At 45.2% G+C, this 13,102-nt stretch overlaps 1 protein-coding gene across 1 annotated transcript; it reads left to right on the forward strand.

Annotated features, from left to right (window-relative positions):
• Window positions 1-9,456: 9,456 nt before the first annotated feature.
• Window positions 9,457-12,372, forward strand: LOC115329175. The gene is made up of 2 exons (XM_029990690.4): window positions 9,457-9,603; window positions 11,571-12,372. Exons 1-2 carry the CDS (start codon window positions 9,587-9,589, stop codon window positions 12,178-12,180), a joined length of 627 nt encoding a protein of 208 aa, XP_029846550.2. The 5' UTR covers window positions 9,457-9,586; the 3' UTR covers window positions 12,181-12,372.
• Window positions 12,373-13,102: the final 730 nt, after the last annotated feature.

Below are 13,102 nucleotides of genomic sequence, written 5' to 3' on the forward strand. Positions count from 1 at the left end.
CGAAGAGGAGCCGGGGAAGCCGTAAAACTGTGCCGTGCGGGTTCTTCTACGTGCTGCTTCAGCCGACCACGCAGTAACTGTTGTGCCTTTGTTTCGGTGCGGAATAGCTATCTGAGAAACCACAGCGCTAACTCGCTACTACCACTGCCGCTACAACGCGCGCAACCAACACAGCGACTACATGAGCTTCCCGATTAAACCGACTCGTTTGCCGCTACGGACGCTTTAGTCGGAGCTTGTATTACGTGTGACAATGTGCAAGAATATTTATAAACCGAGAAATCCAGGGAGATTCGCCAGTAAAAGTGATTTAAGCAGCGACAGTGCTGCGATTTCTCTCACTTGTAACTGAATGCTTTGGTCAAAACTACACGCTCTGCTGGTTCAGCAGTCTAAAACGTCACCACGACGCGGCATATTGGCGTGACATTGGAATTTTAGGTGAATGGAAAACGTTTCCTCATAATCAATGCAGATTGTTGGGCTAGGTGTACTGAGAATTTGACGTCATGATGGCGCTTAAGACGAGGACAAAAGGGAGACAGACAACACGGAGCGCTACTTCAACTGTTTATTTTTGAAGAATGGGGGGGGGGGGGGGGGGACATATATACACTCACCCCGGTTCACCTCAGCCAAAAAGGATTGACTGAGATGAAGCGGTGTGAGTGTATGTACGCCCCCCCCCCCCCCTTATTGTTCAAAAATAAACAGTTGAAGAAGCGCTCCGTGTTGTCTGTCTCCCTTTTGTCCTGGTCTTAAGCGCAATCACGTCATGACGTCAAATTTCCCCATAAATCTACTAGTGAGGAACAGCGTTTGACCGGAAGTTCCTCGAAGCGCCACTAACACCACCGCTACTGTAGCCAGCGTTCCATATGGGTCATATGGTTTTCTATGGTTTTACTATAAGCCGTATGGGTAGATACAGTTCATACCAACCATACGGTGGAATTCTTTGCAGTCATATGGACGAATACGGTTAAGTATGGTAGTGTTATGAGCGACCATATGAATGAATATAACTCTGTATGGGCCAGCCATATCCAACTATACTAAAACCAGATGTGTATGATATGGCTTGGTATGTTTCAGTCATATCCAGCTGTACGGAACCATGTGTGCATGGTATGGCTCGGTATGGTTCAGTCACATCCAACTATACTGAACCATATGTGTATCGTATGACTCCGTCTGGTTCTGCCATATCTAACTATACGGAACCATATGTGTATGGTATACATGGCTCGGTTTGGTTCAGCCTTATGGAACTATACAAATTCATACTATGCCACATGGTTTGCCATGTGGAATCACATAAATCCATACTACGCCATTTAGTGTGCCATATGGGCTTATATAGTTTTTTTTTCCAGTAGATACAAAACATAAAAACTAAGACCGTTTACGCTCAGATGTAGTCAACATTTCTTTTTGCGTATTGCACGACTTTGGTGTACATGGCCTTCCGGAACTATCAGTATTGTCAAGAATGACTAGGTGACGACACGAAGAATAACTGAGGAAACTGAAACGTGTATTGGGATGAACTTGTGCCCAAAAAAAATTAGACAAACGTTAGCGTCGCAGGTTTCGGCGGTGGCTAACAGCAGCATCGAGCGCTGAGGCAAGGCTGAGTTTGACTCGCCATGCGAAGCGCCTTACGTACACGCGTGGGCTTCTGGAATTATCGTTGTAGAAGGTTCGAAGCGTAGAATATTCGGACCTAAGATGAACAACAATGTTCTCGAATTCACTTGAACGCGACATTTCTAGAAATAACAAAAGGACGCGTTCGCTCCCAGGCATCGAACCTCGAGCCCTCTGTGTAGGAGACAAGGCGTCGACAACTTTTCCCGCAAAAGCGCGCTCGATTGCAGATGCGCGTGACATTACTCCCCTCTTTAAATAAGGTAATGTTAAATACTAAATATAAAGAAGCTTCTGCCGATCTTCCCGCTGAAAGGACAAAGCGCTACAACGCTGTCTTGTGTTTGTGCATCTGTTGAACACCTGTAACGAGTGGAGGCGAAAATAGATGATGCGGATCTATGAGCACTCTCTGTCTTCGTTAACCCCATACACTCCAGCAACAAACACGTATGCCGTAGGCTTAGTTCTTGGCGATAGTTACAAATCTAACTGCCCAAGGAACTACTCGTAGTCGAAGGATATATGTGTGTTTAACAGGCTGATATGAACGTTGACACAATACATGCGGTTTTATTTATTTATTTATTTCAGTACCTTCGAGGCCCAGGGGGCGTTACAGAAGGAGTGGTGGAAAACATAAAAAACAAACAACAGGTAGTAAATTCAGAAATTGAACAGAGAATAAAAAATGCAGACAACGCCGGTTATTAAGAAAGCACATAACACTCAATGGCGGATCTGAAAGTGAAATCGTCGGTAGTCATTGCGATGGAAGCGGGCAGGTGGTTCCATTCGTTACTCGTCTTTGGGATAAGTGAATTGAAAAACAAGTTAGTGCGACAATGTGGCACGCCTACTTTGTTATGGCGGTCCGAATGAGATGAGACGTATGATGGCTTTGAAAAAAGTTCGGTTTTGAGGAGCGGGTTATGATGATATATTTTATAAAATAGCGTGAGTCGCGATATTTTTCTGCGCAGAGAGAGGTTCGCAAGGTTCAAGGTTGCCTTCTTACAGGATACACTAGATGAACGGGAGTGGTTCGACAAGACAAAATGCGCGCTGCGATTCTGAATCGATTCTAAGTTATTAATTAGAAATTCCAGGCCTGTGTCCCATACCGAAGATGCGTATCCAGTTTAGAGCGGACGAGAGTTTTGTAGAGGAGAAGCTTTAAAGATGATGGTGCCATAGAAACGTTACGACGCAAATATTCAAGCATGCGGTTAGCGTTATTTACTATATGTTTAACATGCATTTGCCAAGACAGATTAGCTGTTATGTGAACCCCTAGATATTTGTATGACGTTACTTGTTCAAGTACACTGCCTGAAAGTGGATAATCGTAAATGTTGTCACAAACGGTCTGACGCGTAATCCTTATTACTTTACACTTGTTAGTATTTGAACACATTTTCCAGATATCACACCAATTAGAGATTTTGTTAAGGCCAGACGGAAGCACATAGGAATCGGAACTACTAGAAACGACTCGAAAAATGACGCAGTCGTCTGCAAACATCTTGATGGATGAGTTGATAGAGTTAGGAAGGTAATTAATGTAGATGAGAAAGAGAAGAGAGCCAAGAACAGACCCTTGCGACACACCTGAAGTGATGGGGGACGAGGATGATTTGAAGTCGTTAGCAACTACAAATTGGGTTCTGTTAGACAAGAAACTTTCAATCCATGCGATAATGTTAGGGTCAATATTTCACCTGCTTAATTTCAAACAGAGTAGCTGATGAGATACGAGGTCGAAAGCTTTAGAAAAGTCCAGAAATATGCAGTCAACATGAGATGCATTATATAAAGCAGCAAAAAGTTCATGTGTAAATGAAATGAGTTGTGTCTCACAGGAGAACGTCTTACGAAAGCCGTGCTGGCATGATGTAAAAAATGCATTACTTTCAAAAAAACTAACAAGGTTAGAATAAATTATATGCCCTAAGATATTACAAGGAATGCTAGTTAAAGATATTCGTCTGTAGTTAAGGGGAGAATGCGAAATTCCTGATTTAAACGAGGGTACCACCTTGCCCACCTTCCGATCGCCGGGCACACTGCACGTATCTAGGGGCTGTGAAAAAAGTTTCGACAGAATATGGAGGAATATACTTCGGTGTTCTTCAGACACTTTGAGTTAATATCATCGGGTCCAGATGACGAAGAAACTATTAAATTTCGGATTAAATGCATCACACCAACCCAGTCAATCAGCACAGGACCCATAGGAAAAAAGCTCGAATCAGCAACATCAGGAAGACAAACGGAGGGTAGATTCAAGAACGACATTGCAAACGCTTCATTAAACTTAGAGCAGCAATCAAGCTGAGGAATAGTCACACCATTGTCGTCGTTTAGATATATCTTATTCTGTATCGGACCACCAACGACGTTCAAGAACTTTTTAGCGTTGTTTATCAGTAACGAAGGAAGTGTGTTATGAAAGAAAACCCTCTTAGCTTTTTTCACTGCGCTTTTAAACAGAGCTGTAAATTGACGATACGCACATTAGTTGACATCACTCTGACTTTGTTTGGCTTTGCGATAAGAAGTCACATGACCCACCCCTACTCGACGTCACCGCACAAACTCTTATTGAACCCATCGTCCCTTTAGTGACCTCATGCCATCACCAAACTCAAAAAAATGATCACCGAACTCACCAACTGAGGCCACTAATCGAAGTCACGAGCTCGTCGACCCCACGACCTCACGACTTCACATCCCTAAGAGAATTTATGAATGTAAATGTTGTTCGATGCCACGAACAACAGTGAGTTCGGTGAGTCCGATGTCACAAACCCACCGAACGCATCAACTCACCGACCTTAGATCTTTCACTAAATCTCCAATTTTTTTAGTTTCAGAGCCCTAAGATCTCGCGCATCCTCACCTCACGTCTGATCGGTGAGCACTCCACCCTACCCTGCCATAAGCACCCAGTAAAAAATGCTGGCCTCAAATAGGCTCACTTATGCGCTCTCCGCTATCGCTACCCTGACCTCCCACAGGTTACTTATACAGATGCTACCAACCTTGAAAAAACTCAGGATGGTGCGATGGCTGTCACTTCTCCCCAAATAACCTGCCCTCGTCCCTTATTTCTCCCATGACGATATATGGAGATTCAAAAATGTTTCGCAATATATACTTTTTTTTTTTTTGGGGGGGGGGGGGGGGGGTGTTGCTGTTTAAGTGTTCCCTTCTAATACCTTAAAAAATATATTTCCTTTAAGTTTAGTGTCCTTTTAAGGCTTGAATTACTAGAGCGAATACGCGTCAGACAACCGACGAACTTTGCCCAGCGGCACACTCGCCTTGTGCGTGGCGCAGCAGCCACTTTTCTGGCGCCACGCGCAGAGCGAACGCAGTCGGGTGAAATTCTAATTATATTTTCTAATTTCTAATTATATTAAATACATTGCGTCCAGCCTTTGCGCGCGTTCGTGATCTGAACCAGCCGTCCTCCAACAAACTATCTGGATTGCGACAGTTTGAAACGATCGTCCGAAGCTGTTGCCATTTTGAGGACACATCGATGCTGTGATGGGACAAAATGCAGGTTACTCGTCAAAAACGCATTAGACGCACTGTGGTACGTTGATCCCAGCACCCTGTATTAGTGTTCAAAGGCGGAAGAATCGAACGAGGGACACAGAAATATGCCCACATGAGCTCAAAATATCCACTCGTAGTTACCTTATAAAATATATATGAGCGTAAGTATTTTCCTACTTCTGAGCAACAATTGTATTCTGATAAAAAGTTATACACATGTATGCTCTCTTAAAGAAATTGATTGGGTTCTCCGAATAAAACTGTGCAAATGAAATTTATTTAGTCAAATAAGTTTTAAGCAAACATTCAGTATGAGTTATATTTAATAAAATTGGGACAAATTCAAGACATGCAACCGCACCTGCGTTGTATGCTATTCCCCCCCCCCCCCCCTTTTTTTTCGGCCAGTTTGCGCTTAATTTAAGAAACGTCCCGAGCCTGCCAACCCTTTCACCACTTGTCAGGTACTTTGAAACAAATAATTATCGTTTAAAAAAAAAAAGTGATGGGTCAATAGCCGTGTTGCTATTTTTATTGGCTGTTTTATTACTACTTCTGCATTTTCTACTGCATTTTTAATCACAGTATGTATCCCTTTTTTCACAGTGAGTTTCTTACAATATTTTGTTATCACGTAGATTCAACAGGTCACTTGCGAGGAACCTACTTTTAAGAATGATTCAGAATCACCTCGTACAAAAATTAAGCACATCAGTTTATTTAGTCTTGGACTAGTAAGTAGGAACATTTATCGTGCATATTACACTTCACATTTACTACTTATATTCATTCGACTGCCTTCTTTGCACTGGAATGTGTCCAAAAAATTTTTAGAATTTCCGAGATGTCGGTTGACCCTAAAAGAAAAAACAAATAACAATTTTTATAATATTAATGTTGATCACTTGCGTACCTAAACGCTTTCTTCCAGTCTATAGCTGAATTAGACTGCCCATGCCAGCGTTAAAAAAAATGTACGTAACCAAATGTCATGAAAAAGTACCTTATTTTCGAAGGGGTGTGAGGGTCGTGCAGAACGATGTCCCTCATCTCTGCCAGCTGATCGTTTTGGCAAAAGCTCTGTTGAACAAAACCGAAGTATGGTTAGGTAAACCTGTAAACACTTTGTTTTTACAACCTACCCACTAGTGACAATTCACGAAGAAATATTGAGAGTCGCTCCCATTAGCGAGACAAGTGTTCTAACGTCCGAAGCTCATTACGCTAGCTGTAGTTGAAAAAGCAATAAGTTCAAAAACTCGAGGTTCTGGAACGCCAGCATCAAAAGATGTGACGGTGTTTGGTGACCGATACTTTCGGAGCGCCAGGTGTCAACAGGCGCATAGTGATCACCAGCGTTCCCTGGAATTTGGACATTTTACGATTAGATGACAAGTTTTTATTATGCATAAGAAAAACAGTTTTTTTTTCGAAGACAAATGTGTGAAGGAAAAGCATGAATGTTTATGGAGCCAATGCGTGAGACACTGGCTGTGTTGCTGTACTATGGGAAGTTTTCCAAATCGCGAAAAGTTCTACCTACGAAAATTAAAGAAAATTTATTTAAACGCACGTAAAAGAAATATAAATATTTTTGAAATATTTTACATATTATACATGCGCTTAAGGTATGTTGCCTTTCGATCCCTGGAGATATGTTTGTGTAAACTTTTTAGCGATTCGGCAACACTGGACCCGCGTATCGGGGTTGAAACTCGCTCCAGGCCTAGTGGCGAGTAGAGCATAGGGCTTTAAATATATGACTTCTAAGCTCTAATCTCGCCCTTCCCCGGGTAAAGGGGTAAAATGTATTCTTTGTGGCATCGCAACGTGGGGCTCCCCAACACCACCTATTTTTTGTTTCTCCTTAAATAGGCGATGCAATAATTTTTATACATTCAGTAAATATCATTTGAGATTATTGCTTGAGATTCACAACCTATGAAAATCGCCTTAGTTTCTTTCTCCACGCAATGAGAGCCGCAGAACATAAATTGAGGTAAAACAACAAGAGTTTTCCCTCTCAACTTGCAACCTGAACAAGTGGTCACGTGATCGAGAGCGGATTACAAGCCGCTAATCTGTATCATAGCCACACGCTAGGGTTGCCAGAACACAAGGCAATCGCTGAGTTCGGGACATTGTTAAAGTTCGGCTATTACCGTCATCGCAGCGCTTGGGCACGAGCCACCACCCGAATGCATGTCGATGCGTTGATTGTCGCAACCCCAAACCGAGTGCAGAGTGCTCACGCAGTGCTTGTTTCCACTGTATAAGCCGGACTTAACTATCGTAATCGCGGGGATTCCGAACATTGATTATATATTCCTAAAAACCGTGTTATTGACAACGCCAACAAAATAATCCCCACAACTTTCGTCATCATATTTTGCCCAGGAAGGACTGAAAGAAACCGTCCGCTTTTATCCTTAATATCGCGTAGCGACAAAAGGAGCTTCTTGGCCGGTGGCATGGCTTACGTGCACACTTGGGTCCCACTTGAGTCACTAAATGAGCTACGCTTAGAGTATCGGTACTTCGTTCCCCGATATTGTTGTCGGCGCCGCCATCTTGGTGCTTAGCACAGAGCAGACACCTCTGCCAATCGTCGCGATTCAACAGTGCGACTTCCTCAGCTTAGAGCAGGTGTGAGGGCTCTCAAGTAATGCTGCTTTGCTTTGTCGCGCACTGTTTAAGCATTTGTGGAGAACGTAAAAGTGGTTCATGTCATTTCCGATAATACTTTAGCCACCTAGCAACCATGATTTCGAATACCAATATGGGTAAGTGTCGTTACTCTTAAGAGTAGCATATTTAGTGGCTCTAGGTCCTACTACAGTTCATTTCATCATTGTAAGTCTTGATACTAGCGCCACCGCCACACTGAGTGAGAGACGACAATAAAGACGAAGCACTTGCTTCCTACCCGCTGAACCGGATGCCTCGCTGACCGATACATGGTGTCAGAAGTCGTTCGAACGTCATCGCAAGCCCTGCGGTAGCCTCAGCAATGGAAGGACTGAAACCGCCAGAGCCGCTCCAGTTTTCAGGCAACGTTGCTGAGAACTGGAGGCGTTTCAAGCAACGGTTCGAAATATTCATGACAGCTACGGAGCCACCCGCCAAAAGGAAGGATGGACAGAAGATCGCGTTGTTGCTGCATGTTGCCGGGGAGCAGGCCGTGGAAGTCTACGACACCTTCAACGTCGAGGGGGAGCCAACCTACGAGGCCGTGGTGGAAATGTTTCATAAATACTGTTCTCCCAAGAAGAATGAAACGTACGAGCGTTACGTATTCAGGATGCGAGAGCAGGCAGAAGGTGAGCTGTTTGAGCAATTCTACAGAGACCTTTTGTTGAAGGCTAAGACCTGCGAATTTGGCAGTTTGGCAGACTCGATGATCAGAGATCAGATAGTGTATGGTATATCGAACAAGAAACTACGTCAAAGACTGTTGCGAGAGCAGGACTTATCGCTTACCAGAGCAGTGGACATGCGTAAAGCGAACGAAATAGCAGAAAAACAAAACAAAGTTTGGGACAAGCCAGAAGAGTCCGTTCTCAGTATTCACCAGACAACTAAAAGACGTTCGACGGTGCCAGTGGAAGCACCATCTAGACCTGACCGCTGTCAGAAGTGTAACTTCATTCACAAAGGAACAGGCTGTCCAGCAACAGGAAAAGAATGCAGGAGATGCCATCGCCGAGGTCATTTCGCGTTTTGCTGTCCGAAGCAACGGGCGAACGCGATAACTAACGAAAACGACGATCAAGCCGCGGATGCCGGGTGTGACTTTGAAATTCTGGAGGTGGGAGCACGCACTTCTGCAAGTAATCAAGCAGAGTGGCTGATACCGGCGAAGGTAGCTGATAAGGATATCATGCTGAAGATTGATACTGGAGCCCAAGCAAACTTGTTGCCTGCTCGTTTCCACCATGACGGTGGAAACGAGCAGGCAGGAGTGCGGATTTGCGAAGGAGCACGGCAATTTTGCGCAGTTACAGTGGCGGCATAATTGCACACGCAGGAAAAGCATCCTTGACTGTGGAGTGCAACAACACAAAAGAACTCATCGAGTTCTTCATTGTAAAAAAGTCGCGGGCTCCCATTCTCGGTCTCCAGGCCAGTGAACTCCTTGGACTCGTGAATCGTGTTTCGGCAGTTTCCTGCAATAACTTGAGAGCAGTGACCTCCGAATTCCCCGAGGTGTTCCAGGGGTTAGGTTGTGTGTAACGGGCATACCACATGGTGCTGAAGGAAGGAGCCAGGCCAACGGTGCAAGCAGCCCGGCGAGTCCCTCAAGCTTTGCGGCAGCCACTGGAGAGGGAGCTGCAGCGCTTAACCGCCGCCAACGTTATCCGGAAAGTGGATGAGCCAACTGACTGGGTGAGTCCTTTGGTTATTGCGCTAAAAAAAGACGGACAGCTCAGGGTATGTCTGGATCCCCGGAACATAAACGAGTGGGTGAAGCGAGAGCATTACCAACTTCCCAAAAGGGAAGACATTGAGGCAGAGCTCTCTGATGCACGGTGGTTTTCAACCCTTGATGCAAATTCCGGGTTTCACCAAATACCGTTAGATGATGAGACCACGGGAATCTGCACATTTGCTACTCCATTTGGAAGATACCAGTACCTCCGGCTACCGTTTGGAATAGCTTCTGCACCAGAAGTATTTCAGAAGACCATGTCTCAAATGCTTGAGGGTTTACCCGGAGTTCGAGTATACATCGATGACATCCTGGTGTGGGGTAGAACACAGGCCGAGCACAATGACAGATTACGCGCTGTACTGCAGAGAGCCAGTCAAGAGGGTCTCACGTTCAACATGAGCAAGTGCAAACTCGCCCGCAAGGAAATTGAGTTCTTGGGGGACATTATTAATGAAAATGGTATCTCCCCAAGCCCAGCTCTCGTTAAGAGCATTCACAATTTTCCACAACCAGTAAGTAAGAACGAAGTGCAAAGATTATTGAGATTTACAAACTACTTTGGTAAATTTTTGCCTAACTTGTCCTTGAGGACAACGTTAATGCGCGGAGTTATTAAAGACAGCTCAGTGTTCGAGTGGTCTGACGCACACCAAATGGAATGGGAACACTTTAAAAATCTCATATCTTCAACCCCAGTGCTCGCACTCTTTGATCCGGCAAAACCCACGAAAGTATCTTCGGATGCTTCAAAATATGGGATAGGCGCGGCGCTCTTACAACGACATGTTGAGGGATGGAAACCAGTGGCCTACGCTTCAAGAGTCTTGTCTAGTGCGGAAACACGCTATTCGCAAATTGAAAAAGAGGCTCTTGAAGTCACTTATGGTCTTGAAAAATTCCGCCACTTTGTGTACGGACGGCGAGTTATAGCGGAAACTGACCATAAGCCTCTGATTGCGATCGCACAAAAAAGTGTAGGAGATATGCCACCGCGCTTGCAGCGTTTCTTCTTGAGGCTCATGAAGCATGAGTTCCAGCTGACGTACGTCCCTGGCAGAGAGTTGGTGGTTCCAGACGTCCTTTCGAGAGCACTTCCCTCTGGGCAGCCAAGCGGCACAGAACTAACCGATGTTGAGGTGCATGCATTGGAGCTTCAGCACACACTCGTAAGCGAAGCAACTTAGATTCAGCTCGTGCGTGAAACTGCTCGGGACACTGTCCTCACGAACGTAATTAACTGTCTACGAGCAAACCTCCCTATTCATGGACAGTACAAACCTTTCGCCGGGGAATTAACAGAAGTATCTGGAGTTTTGTTTAAGGGCGTAAAGGTGGTCATCCCAGAGACCATGCGCCAGCGAATACTCGAGAGGATACACGATGGCCATCTTGGTATCAATAAGTGTAAAGCACGAGCAAGACAGCTAGTTTTCTGGCCCGGCATTAACGAAGATATCCCGAGAATGATTCACCGGTGCTCAATCTGTCAACAGTTTGCGTACAAGCAACCGAACGAGCCACTAATGATGCGTGAGGTTCCGGGCTTACCATGAACGCGTGTTGGTGTTGACCTCTTTGAGCAGGCGGGGAACACGTACCTAGTTGCCTATGATGCCTTTTCCAACTTCCCAGAGGTAGAGAGGCTCAGAGAGGCAACATCAGAAGCTATTATTTGGACATTAAGCAGCATGTTTGCTAGACACGGGATACCTCTAGAGGTGTGCAGCGACAACGGTCCACAGTTCTCGTCACGTCAGTTCCAGAGTTTCGCTTTGAAGTATGATTTTAAGCACACCACGTCCAGTCCGCATTTTCCACGTTCCAACGGACTTGCAGAAAAGGGTGTGCAAGTGGTAAAACGAATACTGCGGAAAACTGCTGAAGCTAATGAAGACTTCTGGCTGGGATTGCTTGGTTACAGGTCTACACCCCTGGAGGATGGCCGGTGCCCCAGCGAGCTTCTAATGGGACGCCGCATTAGGTCCCGTCTTCCTGACTTCACGCCAGCAGTTCCAAAACCAGCCAGAAAACACACGCAGGATAACACTAAAGGATGTTTTTTGAAGCCACTACGGGAAGGTGACGTGGTACGTCTGAGGGACAAAGGACATTGGGTCACAAAGGGCCAAGTGTTAAGGAACGTGGCGCCTCGTTCTTCACTGGTTGTCACGCAGGATGGCCGGGAATATCGACGCAACAGAGAACACCTGCGACCAACGAATGAAGACCTGCAGAGTTCCGATCACTTTGAGGAGCACCTGGAAGATTCCCCAGCCTGTGGCCTGACCAGCATTCAAGCTACACCGGCTGCATTGACCCCAACAGTGCAGCATGATGATCCAGCCATCCCAACCACAGTTGCTACTTCAACGAGAACTCCGACCAACTCCCCAGCTGCAGTCAACTCCACAGCGAGAACAGAGGATGATCTGGCTAGTGAACTTAGACCATGTGTTGCTCGGACATCAACCCGAACTGTGCGGCGACCCCAAAGGCTAAACTACGATCAGAACTTCCAGCAGCAAGCCTAACGGGCTTTTGAGTTATTGCTTTTTATATTTCGTGTTTTGTGTATTTTGTTTATTTTCGTATGTATTTCTTGTTGGTTTTTCATAGTCCAAAGAAAGGGAGATGTAACAGTCTTGATACTAGCGCCACCGCCACACTGAGTGAGAGACGACAATAAAGACGAAGCACTTGCTTCCTACCCGCTGAACCGGATGCCTCGCTGACCGATACAATCATTAGAATACAACGCTGTCAAAGGTTCTAGCGGGAGTGCGTAAATTCATCTATAGTTTCGATTCCAATAGAAAGCGTGCAAATGATCTGAGAGATCAAACCCCAGGCTGGCATCAGCAGCTTTGTTGTACACTAATTATGAAATAGAGCACAGTGCCAGCATGGTTGTCTAAATAGCAAAACATTCCTGCTTGATATTGTTGCCCGGCCTCTCTAAAGGGGTCATGAAATGATTTTTCTACTTTCGCTAAATACTACTCAGAATCACTCCGTAATGTTAATACCGACTTAACTTTCTTAGATTTCTTTTTGTGCAATGAGAGCCGGCAATTAAATCCGAGAATTATGAGCATGGTACATCTCCTCAACTCGCACCCATAAAACGCGGCCATGTTGCCTGGTGCCTATCCTATGCCCCCAACGTTAATCATAGTCACTCGCTAGTACCAACAAAGAAGAAAACGCGTGCTGACCTCCAGGCATTGTTAGGATTTGGCAATTCTCATCATCGTAGTGGTTCGACCACGACCCACAATACTCTCTTTCACCTTATGTCCGGCAGAAAAGGCTACAAGCGCGAGCTCCTTGCTCTAGGGAACATCTCGGCCGAAGAAGCTCTCGCGTTATAACGGCAGCCAAAAACGTTATTAGCTCCAGCTTTTAACTTTCGCTGCGGCACAATATAAGGCGAGACGGAGTATATCCACGTTT

This window comes from Ixodes scapularis, unplaced genomic scaffold (assembly GCF_016920785.2).
Source record: "Ixodes scapularis isolate PalLabHiFi unplaced genomic scaffold, ASM1692078v2 PGA_scaffold1__304_contigs__length_218370807, whole genome shotgun sequence".
In the NCBI taxonomy this organism is placed as follows: domain Eukaryota; kingdom Metazoa; phylum Arthropoda; class Arachnida; order Ixodida; family Ixodidae; genus Ixodes; species Ixodes scapularis.